Genomic DNA, 18,947 nt, shown 5'->3' with positions numbered 1-18,947 from the left:
CCCTTCGGTGAAGGAGAGTGTTATGGAGACAGCTTCTAGCTGTCAGCCCCTGGAAGAACCTCTCATTGGCAGATGAATGCTCTTGCCTGAAGTCATGGCCTTCCCTGAGCAGCCCACAATGAGTGACTAACTTGGCTAGGGTGTAGTGCACAAACAGCTGACCCTCAGTAAGCCAACCCTGATTATTTTCACTCCAGAATTTCCCCCAGAGTTTGGTCAAGGATTTCATTCTGGCTTCCATCACAATCTAATATCCCTCTCCCCAATCCTGCTTTTTCTCCCTTTCCCTCCCATGGGTGTCAAACCCAAAAGTGCTCCCCAACATTTTGTACCCTGCCCTCTGTCTCAGTCTGCCTCCTGAAGAATCCCACCTAGTCATTGTTCTTTGGAAAGATTAAGAAGAAGAATGAATTTCTAATAAGAATAAATAAGAAAATGAGAGAAATCAAGTAAGTATAGAATCTATAAGAAAAGTTAACTACTGACACAGTGAACACACACAAAAATATATATACGGTGATAACTTTGAAAACTTGGAAGAAATAAAATTCTAGGAAAAATGAATGTAAGATGAAACAAGTAACACAAAAATATAGAAAACTTGAACAAACCAATAATGATTAAGGAAACTGAAATGATAATCACATTATCTGTCCTCTCAATAAAAATCCTTGCCTAGCTATTTTTACATGTGAATACCAGAAACTTTCAAGTAACAAATAATTCCCTTATTACAGAACTTGTTCCATAAAATAGAAAAGAGAGAACATTTCCAAACCGTTTACAAAGCCAGCAAAACTTGTAAGAAGAGTTAAGTCAGTATGTGAAAAATCACTCATGTAAAGCAATAATTTTAAATAAAATATAAACTAATTGAACCCAAGAGTATCTTAATGCATTATAATAATATTAATTGTGGGGTGCCTGGCTGGCCCAGCCTGAAGAGGATGTGACTCTTTTTTTTTTTTTTTTTTAAATATGTACTTTCTTTTTTTTTTTTTTTTTTTTTAATTTTTATTTGACAGACAGAGATCACCAGTAGGCAGAGAGGCAGGCAGAGAGAGAGGAGGAAGCAGGCTCCCTCTGAGCAGAGAGCCTGATGCGGGGCTCGATCCCAGGACCCTGGGATCATGACCTGAGCTGAAGGCAGCGGCTTTAACCCACTGAGCCACCCAGGCGCCCCGAGGATGTGACTCTTGATCTTGGAGTCCTGAATTCCAGCCCCACATTGGGGGGTAGAGATTACTAAAAATAAATACAGAAAGAAACTTTAAAAATATATGTCTATAAACTAGTCATAGCATAGCATATCTAAAAGTTAAATTTAAAAACAATTTTTGGACATCTGGGTGGCTCAGTTGGTTGGGAGACTGCCTTCAGCTCAGATCATGATCCTGGAGTCCCAGGATGGAGTCCCTCATTGGGCTCCCGGGCTCCACAGGGAGTCTGTTTCTCCCTCTGACCTTCTCCCCTCTCATGTTCTCTCTCTCTCTAAAATAAATAAAATCTTTAAAAACAATAATAAAAACAATATTTAAGGGATGCCTGGGTGGCTCAGTTGGTTAAATGTTTGCTTTTGGCTCAGGTCATAATCTTGGGGTCCTGGGATCCAGTCTCCCACTGGGCTCCTTGCTCAGTGGGGAGCCTGCTTCTCCTTCTGCCTGCTGTTCCTCCTGCTTGTGCACTCTCTCTGACAAATTAAATAGAATCTCTAAAAAAATAAATTAAGAAAAATAAAAAATTTTAAAATTAAAAAATAATTTAAATGGTACTCAAAAAGAAGAGAGGGGGAATTTTCTCTACAATAGAATGTCAGCTTAAAAAAAAAATAAAAGAATAAAGGCCCAAAAGATTTTACAACATCAAGGTAATCATTGAGATATGAGTGACCATTGTGACAGAGGAGGTAGTTACCTAGATATGAGCATGGACGGGGACTTTCCCACCATTAAATAAAAATCAAGAATCTGCCAACCATTCCCTAGTACACAACCATCTAGAAAAAGTACTGTGGAGTAGGCAAATGTCCTTCCCTATGACTGCTGCCCTATAGTAACCTACAGCTTCATTATAATACATTTAAACTGTGGTTTCCACACACCCTGAGGGGGATACCAGTTCAGACAAGGGCCATATAGGGCAAAAAAAACCCTCCCCACCAGGCGAGGAGTCGCTTACCTAACTGGAAGGGACCCCAGCGACTTCTGTAGCTATGACCTACAACCTCTGCAAACATGAAAAGGCACCCCAACCCAGTGCAGTTGTCACCTCTGGGCCAGCCTGCTCTCCTGAGAGTGTGCTTTTAAGTGTTATTAATTTTTTTTTAAAGATTTTATTTATTTATTTGATAGAGAGAGATCACAAGTAGAGAGAGAGGCAGGCAGAGAGAGAAAGAGGTAAGCAGGCTCCCTGCTGAGCAGAAAGCCCAACGTGGGACTCTATCCCAGGACCCTGAGATCATAACCCAAGCTGAAGGCAGCAGCTCAACCCACTGAGCAACCCAGGTACCCCTTAACTGCTATTAAATTCTTAATTACTTGGGGGGCTGGCTCTAAATTCTTTCTTGGCTTAACTCAAGAACCTAGGTCAGCACAGAGGCAGACAAAGGACCAGCAATGACAACTGGATGCTAAAATTCACTGGGTGAAAAAGTTGCCAAAAGAGGCTAAGATAGTCACATTGTGTCAAGGTAACCACTCTATAGAATAGTTACAAATCCCAAAGTGAAAACTGCAAATAGACCTTAGAGAAATCTAGCAGTCATCCCTTTAGTAAGGTGGTAACATTTTCAGTATAATGATGAGATAATCTGAATTATGTACCTTCTTGTGCAATGCAGTATGAAGTCCTAGATCTCGGGCATGGGGTATTCCTAACAAAAGTGTCCTATCTTGGGGAGCCTGGGTGGCTCAGTGGGTTAAGCCGCTGCCTTTGGCTCAGGTCATGATCTCAGGGTCCTGGGATCGAGTCCCGCATCGGGCTTTCTGCTCAGCAGGGGGCCTGCTTCCCTCTCTCTGCCTGCCTCTCTACTTGTGATCTGTCAAATAAATAAATAAAATCTTTAAAAAAAAAAAGGTGTTCTATCTTAATCTAATCAAACCTGTGGCTTTAATTTTGACCTTATAGGAAATAAAAAGAATTAGTCAAAGAACATCATGTGGAAACAATCCAGAGTGTGGTACACTGTACAAGAAAACTGACCTTTTCTCTTCAAAAAGTATCATTAAAAAGAGAGATCTTTCTTGATTAAAATGAAATAGAAATTATAATCAAATAGGATGTCTGAAATGCGATTGAATCCTGGAGCTTTAAAATAAAGTACAAAAAGTATTTTTGGGACAATTAAGCATATTTGAATATGAACTAGATATTATATATTATTATGCAGTGACTGTTTCTTAGGTTTGATAATGATATTGTGATTACATTTAAAAAAGTCCTTATTTTTAGGTGCATGCTGAAGTATGGAAGGGCGAAGAATGTCTGTTTACTCTATCGGGCAGGATAATCAGTCAAAAACAAATGGAAAGTTTCATCAAATGTGGCAAAATATTAACAAATAGTGGATTGTATTCTCTCAACTTTGGAGCAAAATTTTTCAAATATGTAAAATGTAATAATAAAACGTTATCACTGTAAGCAGCAATATAAAAAGTACAAGTGTGTTCCTATATTTGAAATAGGTCAGTATACTTTACCACACTAATGAGCCAAGAGGGAAAAGTAGTTTTCAGCAATGCTCTGTAGTCTTTGGTGTACAAGTTCTATACCTCAATTTTATCCCTTACTTTATACTATTTTTGATGCTACTGTTAATAGAATCATTTTAATTTCCTCTTCAGGTCATCACTGCTAGTATATAATACAACTGGTATTCGGGCACCTGGGTGGCTCTGTCAGGTAAGCGTCTGATTCTTGATTTCAATGAAGGTCATGATCTCAGGGTCCTGGGATAGAGCCTCACCTCAGACTCTGTGCTCTGGTTGGAATCTGCAAGGTATTTTCTCTTCTTCTCCCTCTGCTCCTTCTCACTCTATATTATAAAATAAAATGTTTAAAAAATACAACTGGTATTTTGTAATGACTTTATATTCTGAAAAATTTGCCCTATTTGTTAATTAGATTTAACAGGTTTTTGAGGAATGATTTTTCTGTATATAACCTGTGTGTAGTTTTACTTCTGCCTTTTCAATGTAGAGGACTTTTTCTCTTGGCTAATTTTCTCTGGCTAGAAATCCCAGTACTATATTGAATCGAGGTGGTGACAACAGGCATTCTCATCTTTCCCCTAACTTTAGAAAAACTTTCTTTTACCATGAAGTACATTGGTTGTAGGCTTTTCCTATATGGCCCCTATTATGGTGAGGAAGTTCCCTTCTATTCCTTAATGTTTTCATCACAAAGGGGTTTTGGCTTTTGATAAATGCCTTTTTTGAGGTGTTTTTCTTCTTCATTCTATTAATAGGCATATTAAATTGATTTTTTCTTAAGTCAAACCACCCTTAAATGCAGGGATAAATCCCACTTGGTTTTAGTATATAATCCTTTTAATGTGCTATTGAATTCAGTTTGTATTTTGTTGAAGGTATAGTGGATTATATAGTGTTTTGGATTTTGGCTTATTTAGTAAGTTGCTAGAATATAAATTGTTGCAGCTGCTGTGGAAAACAGTAGGAAGCCTCCACAAAAAGCTAAAAACAGAACTACCATATAATCTGGCAATTACACTTCTGGGTACTTATCCAGAGAAAATGGAAGCAGTAATTCAAAAAGATATATCCAGCCTTATGTTCATTGTACAACAGCCAAGATATGGAAGCAGCCCAAGTGTCCACTGATAGGTGAATGGATGAAGTAGTCATGTGTGCATGTGTGTGTGTGTATACAGACACACACACACATGCACACACACACAATGGAGTATTACTCAGCCATAAAAAATATCTAGCCATTGCAAGATGTATGGACCTACAAGGTATTGTGCTAAGTGAACTAACAGCGGACAACTACCATATAATTTCCCTTACATATAGAATCTAAAAAAAGAAAAGAAAACCAAAACCAGAGAACTGGTGTTTGCCAGAGGGAAGGGGGTAGGAGGATGGGCAAAATAAAAGTATTTAGGGATATTAAGAGGTACAAACTTTCAGGGCAGCTGGGTGGCTCAGTGAGTTAAGCCTCTGCCTTCAGCTCAGGTTATGATCTCAGGGTTCTGGGATCAAGCCCCACATCGGGCTCTCTGCTCAGCTGGGAGCCTGTTTCCTCCTCTCTATCTGCCTCTCTGCCTACTTGTTATTTCTCTGTCAAATAAGTAAGAAAAAAACTTAAAAAAAGAGGTACAAACTTTCAGTTATTAAAAAAAAAAAAAGTCATATAGGAATAAGAAGTACAGCCTAGGGAATATAATCAGTAATATTAAAATAACCCTGAATGGTGACAAATGAGCATTTTGTAACTTCTCCTAGTGAGCATTTTGTAACGTATGTAATGTCAAATCACTATGTTGTATACCTGAAACTAATGTAGTATTCTGTCAACCATACTTCAATTTTTAAAAAGATTGTAACAGTAGCCATATAGCCTTAAGTGCTTATTGATTAAAAACTTGTAATACATAAAAAAGGACATCGAAAGCAAATACAGATATTAAGCCATTTATATCAGTGTCAGTGATTTAAATATAGAAATTGATAGAGTTAGACAAGCCACAGACTAGGAAAAATATCTTAAGACTTATCCAATAAATATATTCACTCAAAATATAAAAGAACCCAACCATAAGAAAGTGAACCAGATGAAAAAATAGGCAAAAAACCTGGCTGGATACTTTACCAGATATACAGATGACAAATAAGCATATGGTATACTACACATTTCAGGTCACTGGGGAACCGTAAATTAAGATGAGATGTTTCGGGATGCCTGGGTGGCTCAGTTGGTTAAGCAGCTGCCTTTGGCTCAGGTCATGATCCCAGCATCCTGGGATCGAGTCCCACATCGGGCTCCTTGCTCAGCAGGGAGCCTGCTTCTCCCTCTGCCTCTGCCTGCCTCTCTGTCTGCCTGTGCTCCCTCTCTCTCTGACAAATAAATAAAATCTTAAAAAAAAAAAAAAAAGATGAGATGTTTCCACACACCCATTAGGACGGCCAAGATCTAGAGCACTGACACTACCAAATGCTGGTAAGGAACTAGAGCAACGAGAACCCTCAATCATTGCTGGTGGGAACACAAAATACCAGCCCCTCTTGGAGACAGATTGCCAGTTTCTTGTAAAACTGAACACACTTTCACCGCATGATCCAGCAATCATGCTCCCTGGTAGTTACCTAAGCTGAAAACGTATGCTGAGACAACCTACACACAGCTGTTTACGGCAGCTTTCCTCATAATTGCTCAAGATGGGGGCAGCCTGGATGACTTAATATGGGAATGAATAAACTGAGGAACATGCAGGCAATGGGCTATTTAGCACTAAGTGGAATACTAAGCCATGAAAAGGTGGAATCTTAAATGCATTTGGAATTAGATTCCAAATGATTCCAAATATGATTCCAAACATATGACATTCTAGAAAAGGCAAAGCTGCAGAGTGATCAGGAGCTAAGAGCATGTTAAACAGACGGAATGAGAAAATTTTAGAGCAGGGAAGCTATTCTGATGACACTGTAATGGTGAGGATGCAGGTGGTCATGATCTACTTGTCAAGGCCCTTGACTATATGACACAAAAAGTGAACCTGTTGTGAACTATGGGCTTTGAGTGGTAACGATAGTCAACGTAGGTTCAACAACTGTGCCACTCTGGTGCAGGCTGCTAATAGTAGGGGAAAGGGCTGGAGCAGTATTTCAGAACTCTGCACTTTCTGCTCAATTTTTCTGAAAACCTAAAACTTTAAAAAAGTTATTAATTAAAGCAGAACTGATTTAAATTCTATAGAACCAAATGCTCAAAGCAGCAGTAGCAGTCACTTCTTGGCAGATGTCAAGTACAGAATCCAGACAGTCCCATCTGTACTCAACCTATCAAGCCACAAACACGAAGGTCGGCTAGGACAGAGTGCAGCAACCAGTCACTGGGAGGCAAGTCAATGGTAGCTGTGGGCTCTCCACCACTTATTCTTTATTAAGATATGGCCCATCCAAAGGGAAAGATGTTGGTTTATTCAAACGAGGTCGCTTTTCCTTCCCCAGTGCAATTAATCTTTTCATCATCTTCTTATTTCTGTAAAGAAATTTAGTAAAAAATTTTGGGAAAATTCTTAAGAATAAGACAGACCATCCCATACCAAGTACAATAAATGTAGAATCCACTTCTGGAGTTCCTTAGTAGCTGGCCTCACAACCTAAGAACAGTGGGTAAAAATACTTTATGTGGTAAAGAAAGGGAACTGGATTGTCCACTTAATATCAGGATCTTCTTTTTCTCCAATCGGTTCCACTTCCTTTACTTATTTTCAACATTTGTTTACTCATTTGTAAGTAATCTTTACACCCAACGCGGGGCTGAAACTCATGACTTCCAAGATCAAGAGCAGCACACTCTACCAGCTGAACCAACCAGGCAGCCCTGCGCCACTTCCTTTATATTTACACTTTCCCTTTTCTTCCTGCAGCTTCTTCCCACATCCCTTCTCTCTTCGTACTCAATCATGGTTTTCCCATTTATCACTAGAAAGAAACAAGAAAAGAAAAAAGCCAGGAAGGGAGAAAAGAAGGAAGGACGGAAGCAAAAAGCTCCCTTAATATTTCCGCCTCAACTACTATCTCATTCTTCACTCGTGCAGAACAGATTATTAAGTATGTTCTGTTCCTAGTTTTTCACATGTTCTACTCCCAACTTAAAACAACCCTATTCTGGGGCGCCTGGGTGGCTCAGTCATTAAGTGTCTGCCTTTGGCTCAGGTTATGATCCCAGGGTCCTGGGATGAAGCCCTGCATTGGACTCCCTGCTCAGCAGCAAGCCTGCTTCTCCCTCTCTCATTCCCTGCTTGTGTTCCCTCTCGCTGTCTAATAAATTTTAAAAAAAACAAAAAACACAAGGGGCACCTGGGTGACTCAGTGGGTTAAAGCCTCTGCCTTTGGCTTGGGTCATGATCCTGGGGCCTGGGATGGAGCCCCGCATCAGCTTTGCTCAGCAGGATGCCTGCCCACCCCCCATCCCCCGCCTGCCTCTCTGCCTACCTGTGATCTGTCAAATAAATAAATAAAATCTTTAAAAAAAAAAACCTACCCTACTCTATTTCTACTGCCCCTCTCAACATACTCTCCAAAAGACCACCAATGGTATCCTAAACTGACATTCCTAACAGCACTGCGTTAACCATAGTCTTACACGGCCGTCTCACTGCCAAACCACTTCCCTCTGAAACTCTGCCCACTGCTTCCTTTTTCCACTTCTATTTCAGCATCTACCTATACTTTTGCAGTCTCCATTTCTCACCTGCCACTGATATGCTGATTCTCTCTTAGGTTCTTTCCTCTACATAATCCCATGGATAATTTATAGGATAAAGATTCCCAACTGTGCTTCTCTATACCCTGTACTTCTCCCAGAATTCTAGACTCCTGGCTAGCATGTATCACATTCCTGGCCACTGAACTGCACTCTACCTTTCCATCTAATAAGATAAAAACTGTTCCCTGCACGCCTACATCCCTTACATTTGTTCCATTCCTCTTTAAATTCTTTGCCAAGCTCACAGATTGCATCTTTCCAGAATTATTATAGTAATCTCTTACCTTCAAATTTAGTTTCTGTTGCAAGATTTCAATCTACTTCCTTTAAAAGAGCCTGAGGTTTCCTCCACTCTCCTATTACCTCCACCCCATTCCATTGTCAAAAGCTGAATTTTGTATTCAAACATCAGGAGTGCTATGGTCGATATAAAATCTGAAGCAGAGGGCGCCTGGGTGGCTCAGTGGGTTAAGCCGCTGCCTTCGGCTCAGGTCATGATCTCAGGGTCCTGGGATCGAGTCCCGCATCGGGCTCTCTGCTCAGCGGGGAGCCTGCTTCCCTCTCTCTCTGCCTGCCTCTTCATCTACTTGTGATTTCTCTCTGTCAAATAAATAAATAAAATCTTAAAAAAAAAAAAATCTGAAGCAGAGCTTATGTGTATACTCAATGTAAATTTCCCTGGATGGTGAGTATACAGTTATATTCTCAAAGGAGTCCATGTCCCTAAGGGACTAAGAAATTAAGTGCCACAGGATAATATGAGACCTTTTAGGGACGCCTGGGTGGCTCAGTAGGTTAAGCGTCTACCTTCAGCTCAGGTCATGATCTCAGGGTCATGGACTCCAATCCTGCACAGGGGTCCTTGCTCAGGAGGGAGCCTGTTTCTCCCTCTCCCTCCATTCTCCCTGCTTTTGCTGACAAATAAATTTTTTTTTTTTTTTCTTTTAAAGAGAGAGCGTGAGAGAGTACTTTTATATAGATAGAAAACTTGTGGGAAAAAAAGAACTTTTATATAGATATAAAACTTGGTCTGCTCCTCCCTTTTCCCACTTATTTGTCATAGAAGCTTCAGACATACTTACCTATTTGCAATTTCTAAGTATGTCATATTTGACTTCCATGTATTTGTATGGGCTATTTCCACTAGTTAGGCCACCCTAATTATTACTTTCCAAATGGTAAACCTTCTCTCAGTACATATAATCCTTTGGGAAGTTTCTCTAAGCTACCCCAATATAGGTACTACCCTACACTTTCACAACATCTCCTACTCCTTTTCATTCTCGAGTGCTACATGGATTTTATCTTTCTAATTTGTGTATCCCCAGGAAAGAATCTTGTATTTGAACTCCAAGTCTTTTATGTATTTTTATTTTTTTCCTTAAAACATGTCTCTAAAATGGAGGCAGTTAAGGTCCTAACTTGGATACGTTGTTGAAGTTTCTAAGAAGCTACATTTACCGGAGTTCTAATCCACCACTCAATTTTCTGCTTCCTATTTTTGCCTGATCTATATGGCAAATTAAGAAAACAGCACACTGCCTTCTGCATTCTCCTACTAAATTATTCAGAAACCTATCCAGACATCTCCTTTGCTGTGTGCCACACTTAGAAAAATACTTAAGGGTTACCTCTTCACACATTCAGGGCATAACATGTTGTCTTCTAGGCCTGGGGGTGGGAAAGTGCAGGCGGGTAACAGGAAGAGAGAGATCATCCTTTTGGGAGTGTCAGGCACCCAGGCCTGACCTGCATGAAATTGCAGGCGAACCCAACCTTGTGTGTCTGCCAAGAGAGGTCTGCCATGGACCACACACCACCGGACACCTGAGGAGAGAAAGGGAAGCAAACACAAACAGCAAAGATCAAGTGAGAGCGCCCTCACCCAACCCCTCAGCGAGTCACTCTCAATTCTACCCTTATAGTCTCTTAATCAACTGAATGAAAGGTAAGAAAAATGTACATCGAAGATGCTACAATCTGACTTCACAAATTATATAGTGCAAGAGGTAACAATTTTGGGAATGGTTGCTGTCTCTTAAGATTTTGCTAAGTGGTTTACATGGATGAATATGTTTATTCTTAAGAGCATTATTAATATTTACCTTTTACTTTTATTTGCAGGTCAGGTAGCATAGCTTATGTTAAATATAACTTTTCCAGACCAAGACATGGATAAGATATTCTGATTCATAGCCCATTGGCCCGACCATTATATTACATTGCCTCAACTACACAAAACAGGCAAAAGGATCTCTGCTTAACCGAGTCTAAGGAACAGAGTACCTGGGTGGCTCAGTCGGTTAGGCCTCTGACTTGGGCTCAGGTCTTGATCTCAGGGTCCTAGGATGGAGCCCTCTATCTGCTCAGCAGGGTGTCTGCTTCTCTCTCTCCCTCTGCCCCTTCTCCCTCCTTCCCAACTCCCACCTTGCTTCTGAGTCTGTGTGCACGCAACACTCTCGCTCTCTCTCTCAAATAAAATCTTTAAAAAAAATAAAATAAAAGCCTAAGGAACACTCTAATTGGGAAGATGGGATATTTGAGAAAAAGCGAAGTCCTACAGATAACAAATGTATGAAACTTAGAGAAAGGAGCCGTCACTGGGGGCTTACATATCTGTAAAATCTCTCTCCATTCTAAGACAGGAGGAGAAACTGTGTGTTTAGCACAGTGCAGCTGGAGGCTAAGCACACTCATAGATCACAGTAGGTGCTTAATAACTGCTGAATGAATAGGAACTAAAAGGCTGATTTAGCATATGTGGGATGCTACTAGCTCATACAGCACATTAACGAGAATCGGAAAGAGCTGTCTTCTCTGGGACCTCGGTCCTCCAGAAACAGCTCTGGGACTGCACAGTGCTTGTGCAAATAAGCAAGAGGTACCCACTCCTCTCACAGATGGGGGTGCAGTGTGGGGAGCAGACAGCAGGCCCATTTACATTCCCTGTCTTCCCTCTGGCTGGATTTCTTGTGAGTGAACATCAGCCCTGCATATAAAAAAATCAAGATCACTTCTGATAAGAAGAACAGTGGGAAAGAATTCAAGCCAAAAAGAAGGAAGGGGACTTTGCGCTGGCCTGAGATGGTGTTTACGGGAGATGAAAACAGAAATGACATTCAGGAGCCAGAGCTGGCCCAAAGTGGAGCTAAGTTACTCCCCAGATCCCTTATGAGGGCTTTTAAAGTGCCAAATTATATCTTCTAAGTCTCAAAATCATTCTATGAAGCACAACAGTTGCCATCATCACTGTGTAAATCAGGATACCACGGCTTAAGCTAATGCGCCAATGCCAGAGACCTAGGAAGTAAGGATCTGAACGGAAATTGTTCAGTTCTAACACACACATGCTTATTGAGTGTTACAACATCCCTGAAGGAGGGAGAGAAGGGGAAGGCCTCAGACTGTGGTTGACCACATTATCAGATTATGCTTTCTTCCCACCTTGAATTTTTGCTGAGAAAGGGTCACCACTCAATCATTTAGCTTAGACATTATTGATCCATGCAAAACTCGACTACCTGTCAATGAAAGGATAACTCCTATGTAAATCTCCTATCCAATCTACAATACTTTAGCTCTTTCCCTTTTACTGCTTTTCAGTGGAGGACTTATTTCTCTGGAATACCCCTCGGTCTTTTTTTTTTTTTTTTTTTTTTTGGAAGTAGGCTCTGTACCCAATGTGGGGCTTGAGTTCATGATCCATGAGATCTAGAGTTTGCATGCTCTACGGACTGAGCCAGCCAGCCCCACCCAGTGCTCACTCTTTTAAGGTGATCTTACCAGAGGCTTGCAGCAGAAAGGTCTCAACAGAAGCAGGAATGGAACGTGAATTCACAGACTTGGACTGACTGGCTCTCGCAGCAATTCTTGACCATGCTGCCAACATGCCTTCCTGTGCTGATGTTACCACCTCGACTGCATTAATCCCCTCCTCTCTCTCACTCTTCTTACAACTTTTCCAAAGCCTTGCTTTCTTGGCCACCATCTTGCCTTTCCTTGAACATGACTGCAATTTAGCTTCTGGTGATGTTTCAGGAATACTCTGCAAATGGGATTCATGGTGAGGTTTCAGAGAAGTGCTACTGCCCTGAAGACTTTTGTGTTTTGTGTCAATTTTATCATTTTTTAATACATTGACCCATATGTGTTAAGTGTAGGATATACTTAAGATTATTAGTTCCCTTTGAGCAACTAAGAGAAATTTCTAATTGTTAAAACTGAGGGTGTGGGAGTGGGGAAAGCAGAAGACATTGCCACGACATTTAGTGAGTAGAGGCCAGGGATGTTTAGGCCTAAAATGCATGAGACAACTCCCCACCCCAACCAAAACAAGGTATTTAGACCAAAATGTCCAGTCTTTTTTTTTAATTGAAGTAGAGTTCACATACAGTATTTTATTAGTTTCGGGTGTAAAACATGCTGATTCAACATTTATATATATTACCAAATGATCACTGTAAGTCTAGCTACCATCTGTCACCATACAAAGTTTAGTTATAATATGACTGACTATATTCCCTATGCTGTACACTGCATCCTCAATGTCTTACTTACTTTATAACTGGAAGTTAGTATCTTTTAATTCCTATCCCTTATTCTGTCCATCCCCCCAAACTTCTCCATCAGGCAACCTCCAGATCATTCCCGGTTTCTGTGACCTCGCTTCTGTTTTGTTTGTTTTTAGATTCCACATGTAAGTGAAATCATGTATTTGTTTCTCTGACTTATCTGAATACCCTGTAGGTCGATCCATATTGTCATACATGGCAAATATTTCTTTCTTTTTAATGGCTGAATAATATTCCTTTGCATTATATATACAACATCTTCTTTATCCAAAATGTCAATAGCCCTGGTTGAGAAATCTGCCTAAGAGATACAACATTTATAGAAATGGTGAAACAGAAGGAACAATTCACAATCAGAACTTACCTTTCCATTCTCACCATACTCCTTACTCACCTGGTTTATTTCAGGGTAAGCATGTTTCTGGAGCCTCATATAAACCTCTATTTTCTAAGGACATTAAAAGGGGAAATGAAAATTACAAACTGGCAAAGCTTTCCACACTTGCTCTGTGCAGCAGTTTCCCACCAGTGCACTTACCCGGCCATCCGTGCTCAAATTCAGTTGTTGGCACCAGTCCCGCAAAGTGTCCCAACGTACTTTATTAAATGAAGGCAAATTGGTTGGTAAGGGAAGGACTTGCATATTACAACTATGTTTTGGACAAAACTTGAATTGTTCATTTATCGGAGGATGAAAAACTGAGAAAAGAAGGTAATCAAAGTAGTGATAATTTAATTTTTAAGATGACAATTTAACTAAGTTCTTGCTAATTTCTTACAACCCAATTTACACACACACACATCAAGTATTTTTCTTCTATTACAAGTAACAGATTCTGTAATTAAATGACTTACCCAAGATCACATCTCCATTAAAATGGCAGACCTGGAAATCCAACCTCCATTTTATGATTCTTTTTTTTTTTTAAAGATTTTATTTATTTATTTAACAGAGAAAGAGGAGAGAGTGTGAGAGAGAGGTCACAAGCAGGCAGAGGTAGGCAGAAAGAGAGGGGGAAGCAGGTTCCCTGCTGAGCAGAGAGCCCGATGCAGGGGCCAATCCCAGGACCCTGAGATCATAACCTGAGCCGAAGGCAGAGGCTTAACCCACTGAGACACCCAGGCACCCCTCCATTTTATAATTCTAAATCTTGTTTTTTATAACCACCAATAGCCACCTGCATAAAACATTAAATTGGATTGCTACTCCAAAATGTCTAGATTTGGGACCAAAAATACGAGCTGTCCCTACAGAAATCACCCAGCCACCAACAATACTGCATTCCATCAGCTTACCGCCTTCTCCTCGTCAGCACCCCATCTCACCTTACTCTCCTCAGGTGTAACCTGTCACTGTTTACTATGTGTTGAAGTCCTCATTCTTGGCCCAGAAAATAAAATCATTCTGAAAATACAGATCTGATGCCCTTATGTGAAATACTAAGAACAGATTTAAAGGGTCGTGACATTAAAAGCTGCTAGATATTTGATCAGTAATTATTTACCAAGCAAAATACTAATCTGAGGAGATACTAATCAAAGGGAACAAATTTTCAGCTATATGAGTAAGTTCTGGGGATCTCATTTATAGCATAGTGACTACTGTTAACAATATTATGCAGTATGTTTCAAAGTTGCTGAGAGCAGGGGTCCCTGAATGGCTCAGTCGATTAAGTCTCTTAACCAACACTTGATTCTGTTTCAGGTCATGATCTCAAGGTCGTAAGATTGAGCCCCATATCATGCCCTGTGCTGAGCAGGGAGCCTACTTAAGATTCTCTCTCTTGGGACACCTGGGTGGCTCAGTTGGTTACGTGTCTGCCTTCAGCTCAGGTCATGATCCCAGGGTCCTGAGATCAAGTCCCACATCAGGGTCCTTGCTCAGTGGGAAAACTGCTTCTCCCTCTGCCTGCTGCTCCCCCTGCACTGGGCTTGCTTGCTCGCTCTCTGACAAATAAATAAATAAAATATTTAAAAAAAAAAACAACAACAAAGAGATTCTCCCTCTCACCCTCTGGCTCTCATCCCCCTCAACATGCACTCACTCACATGTATGCACGCATGCTCGCTCTCTCTCTCTCTCTCTCAAAATAAAGTTACTGAGAGCAAATATTTAATCACCACAGGATGTGGTGGGAGTAGGGAACTATGTGAGGTGATGGATGTTATCCATTCATTCATTCATTCATTTTAAAGATTTTTATTTATTTATTTGACAGAGAGAGACACAGCAAGAGACGGAACACAAGCAGGGCAAGTGGCGGGGGTGGGGGTGGGGGAGAAGCAGGCTTCTTGTTGAGCAGGGAGCCCGACATGGGACTCAATCCCAGGATCCTGGGATCATGACCTGAGCCAAAGGCAGATGCTTCACTGACTGTGCCACCCAGGTACCCTGGCTATGCTACTTAACCTTATTTGGGTAATCATTTGGCAATGTAAATGTGTATCAATCATCACACTGTACACCTTAAGATTACATAGGGTTACCAGTGGATTATATTTCAAAGCTGGAAAAAATCATTTCTCTTTATAAAAGGTGTATAAAATATGTGTCAACCAAAACAAAGACAAGATTGAGCTTCATGGGTTGGGAATCATGAATTCCTTTCCTTTACTGTAATAACCACGCTCTGTTCAAAGTACTCCACACGCCCCTTTTTTTGTGTCTTAAAAGCAAGGCATGGTGCCCAGCAATTGAAAAGTATGGGAGTTTGAGAACTCTCATACCCAGGTAATCAAGGTGAGATTTAAGATTGGTGTTGTACAGTTAAAGGATAAGAAAGAGAAATAAGGGGCACCTGTGTGGCTCAGTGGTGGGATCTGAGCCTTCAGCTCAGCTCGTGATCTCAGGTCCTAGGATCGAGCCCCACATCATGCTCTCTGCTGGGCGGGGAGCTTGCTTCTTCCTCTCTCTATGTTTCAGTCTGTTTCTCTGCCTATTTGTGATCTCTGTCTGTCAAATAAATAAATAAAATCTTAAAAAAAAAAAAAAAGAGAGAAAGAGAGAGAGAAAGAAATCATTTTCCTGAGCTTCCCAGAGCTGGGGAAGCAGCAAACTGAGCAATCCATGACTTCATACCTTTATCACTTGACCCAGGCATCATAAGGCTGATTTCTGAAGTTGAAGAAACACTTGGCTCCATTTGATGTTCTTCATTAGGCTCCTCACTCACTGGAACCAATGTGAGAATCACACTTTCTTCCTCTACTGCCTCCTCAGAGAAATTCTGGAAAGGGAAGATCAATCAAGGATTCTCATTTGATGCCATACAACTAAACTGCTTACATTCAAAGCACTATTAATAAGAAACTCAGAAACCAATAGGCGGCTGGAGAGGACTCAACAGCGATTCCTTGAATTTAATGTTGATGAGCAGACTCTTCATTAAATAAAAGAAACAGGGTTTCCTGGCTAGCTCAGTCCATGGGGCGTGTGACTCTTGGTCTGGAGGTTGTGAGTTTGAGTCACACATTGGGTGCAGAAAACATTTTAATAATTTAAATTTTTAAAAATGGTAAGACGGGTGCCTGGGTGGCTCAGTCACTTAAGTGCCTGCCCTGTTATGAACCCAGGGTCCTGGGACTGAGCTGTATGTCAGGCTCCCCACTCAGCAGAGAGCCGGCTTCTCCCTCTTCCTCTGCTTCTCCCTTGCTTGCGCTCGCTCTTTCTCTCAAATAAATAAATAAATAAATTTTTTTAAAAATAAAAAATGGTAGAGAAACAATAAGGAAATGGACAAAAGTAGATTTACAGGTGGATGTCAATGAAAGGATATGTCTCAAGTTTGGGGAAACGACCTCCCTCAAGGCCTTCCTCTCCCTCAGCTGAAACAAATACTTGCATTTTATCTGCTAAATCTGTATGGAATGTGTTCCTACCTTCCCACCTTCTATCATAATTTCCCATGATTCCCAATCCCAGCTCTCATCAACTCTCATTGGTAGAAACAATTTCTATCATTCCAAACTCCATTCTGAAACCATTCCTTCTGCAGACTGCTCTCCTGCTTTTAAAAAAACAAAACAGGGGCACCTGGGTGGCTCAGTGGGTTAAAGCCTCTGCCTTCGGCTCAGGTCATGATCCCAGAGTCCTGGGATCGGGCCCCGCATCGGGCTCTCTGCTCAGCAGGGAGCCTGCTTCCTCCTCTCTCTCTCTCTGCCTGCCTCTCTGCCTACTTGTGATCTCTGTCTGTCAAATAAACAAATTTAAAAAAAATAATAAATATAAATAAATAAATAAACAAAACAAAATGAAATAAAAAGTGCTTCAATGACTTCTCATTGCTATTCAAGTTAAAGACAAAACTCCCTTGTGCGACCTACAAAATTCTGGAGTCTGACCTCTGCCTGTCACTCAGCTCAAGACCCCTGAGCATTCTGAGCTCCTGTCATACTGGCCTTATTTTACCTCAAGGACCAGAGGGGAGTGAATGTATCTTTTACTCTGTTGCCATCACAGCAGCACATGCAGTGCCCAGCACCAAGTGGGCAGTCAAAGCTCTTCTAATGAGCTAACAAAAGAAAGACAGAATAGGTAGGTAGGAAGGAACCAACACCTCCTGGTTTAGTATAGCACACACGTACTGTGCTAGATGCTTTCTGTAGTTGGCTCATTGCACCTTCAGGGCAATTTATCCATTTTCCTATTTTACAAATTAGGTAACTGAGTCTCAAAAATTAAATGAACCACGTCAGAGTATACTATGCTTAAGGTTGCTTCCAAATCCGAAGGTAAATAAACTCCATTCCAGCCCTATCGCAATACTTTCTTCTCAGAAAAGATCTGATGGGGCCATGCCCTTCCCATTTCCCTCCCGAAATGGCTTCCCACTTCTCAGACTCTGACTCTGCATTATGTAAAACTTTTTTTTTTTTTTTAAAGATTTGATTTTTAAGTCACCTCTACACCCAGTATGGGGCTCGAACTTAGAACCCCAAGATCGAGGGACCCAGGCTCCACTGACGGACTGGGACTGAGCCAGGCGCCCCTGTACAACACTCTTTCAAAGTACTCCTGCACACATTCATACAAAATTATCTGGAGACTATTACTCCACTCTAGAGGTAAGTGGGGGCTCAAGGCAGTGGTAGGACTCGACCATCATCACATACTTAATATCTGCGAGTAGGAGACAGTCCCGGAATAAAGAAAACAAACTGGTCGCTTTACTTTCTGACCTTACCCCCATTACCTTTCCTCACTGTCTTTTTTCGTGTCATTCCTACTTCTTTACGTTTTTCTCTTGCTCAGCTAAGTCTTTCTACAGAACTGATCTCTTACTTCGGCCTAGGAATGGCAATCTTTACTTTCTCCTTTTCACTCTCACCCAAATTTTCTCAGAGCAACACTCCATGCAAGAAAAGTAGTAATCCACTTGTAAAGAGGAGAGACTCTAAGACCGGAGATTTCTTAGACCCAGACAGACGCCGAGCTTTGGGGCAAGAAGGAAACATAAGCAAACGCTAGAAAGACTTTGAAACATCTCTGGGGAACCTATGGGGAAAATCGATCCGGCTGGAACTAAACTTACCTGCTCATTGTTCTCGTAAGCTGAGCACGCCATTTTCAGGGAACGTTCAGAGGAAGGCAGAAGCTATCTACCTCGGGACATCTGCCCTTCACTTCGTTTCACCCGAGGGCTTCCAGCCTGATTTCTCCTTTTATAAGCAAATGTCTCCGTCTACTTCCTGTTTCCCAGAAGAGCTGTTTCCCTTCCTCCTCTTCTTCCCCTCCCACAGTATCTGCCAGTGTGACCATGTCATCGGTTTTACACCAGGTCTTGTCCACTGTATGACAGTCGAGATGCTGGGTAATTAATATCACTCCGATTACATTTTAATACATTTTAAAATAAAGATTTTTAGGGGTGCCTGGCTGGCCCTGTGGCTAGAGCATAAGACTCTTCATTTCCCAGTCTGTGA

General features: G+C 41.1%; 1 protein-coding gene across 1 annotated transcript; it reads right to left on the bottom strand.

Moving 5' to 3' along the window:
* Positions 1-7,112: 7,112 nt before the first annotated feature.
* DPPA2 (developmental pluripotency associated 2) lies at positions 7,113-18,589 on the bottom strand. The gene is made up of 7 exons (XM_059165066.1): positions 18,557-18,589; positions 16,105-16,252; positions 13,564-13,724; positions 13,420-13,473; positions 12,238-12,499; positions 10,086-10,281; positions 7,113-7,221 (listed from the first exon to the last, which is right to left on the bottom strand). Exons 1-7 carry the CDS (start codon positions 18,587-18,589, stop codon positions 7,113-7,115), a joined length of 963 nt encoding a protein of 320 aa, XP_059021049.1.
* Positions 18,590-18,947: the final 358 nt, after the last annotated feature.

The sequence above is a fragment of the Mustela lutreola genome, chromosome 2 (genome assembly GCF_030435805.1).
Source record: "Mustela lutreola isolate mMusLut2 chromosome 2, mMusLut2.pri, whole genome shotgun sequence".
Lineage (NCBI taxonomy): Eukaryota > Metazoa > Chordata > Mammalia > Carnivora > Mustelidae > Mustela > Mustela lutreola.
This window is presented reverse-complemented; position numbering and strand designations above follow the sequence as displayed.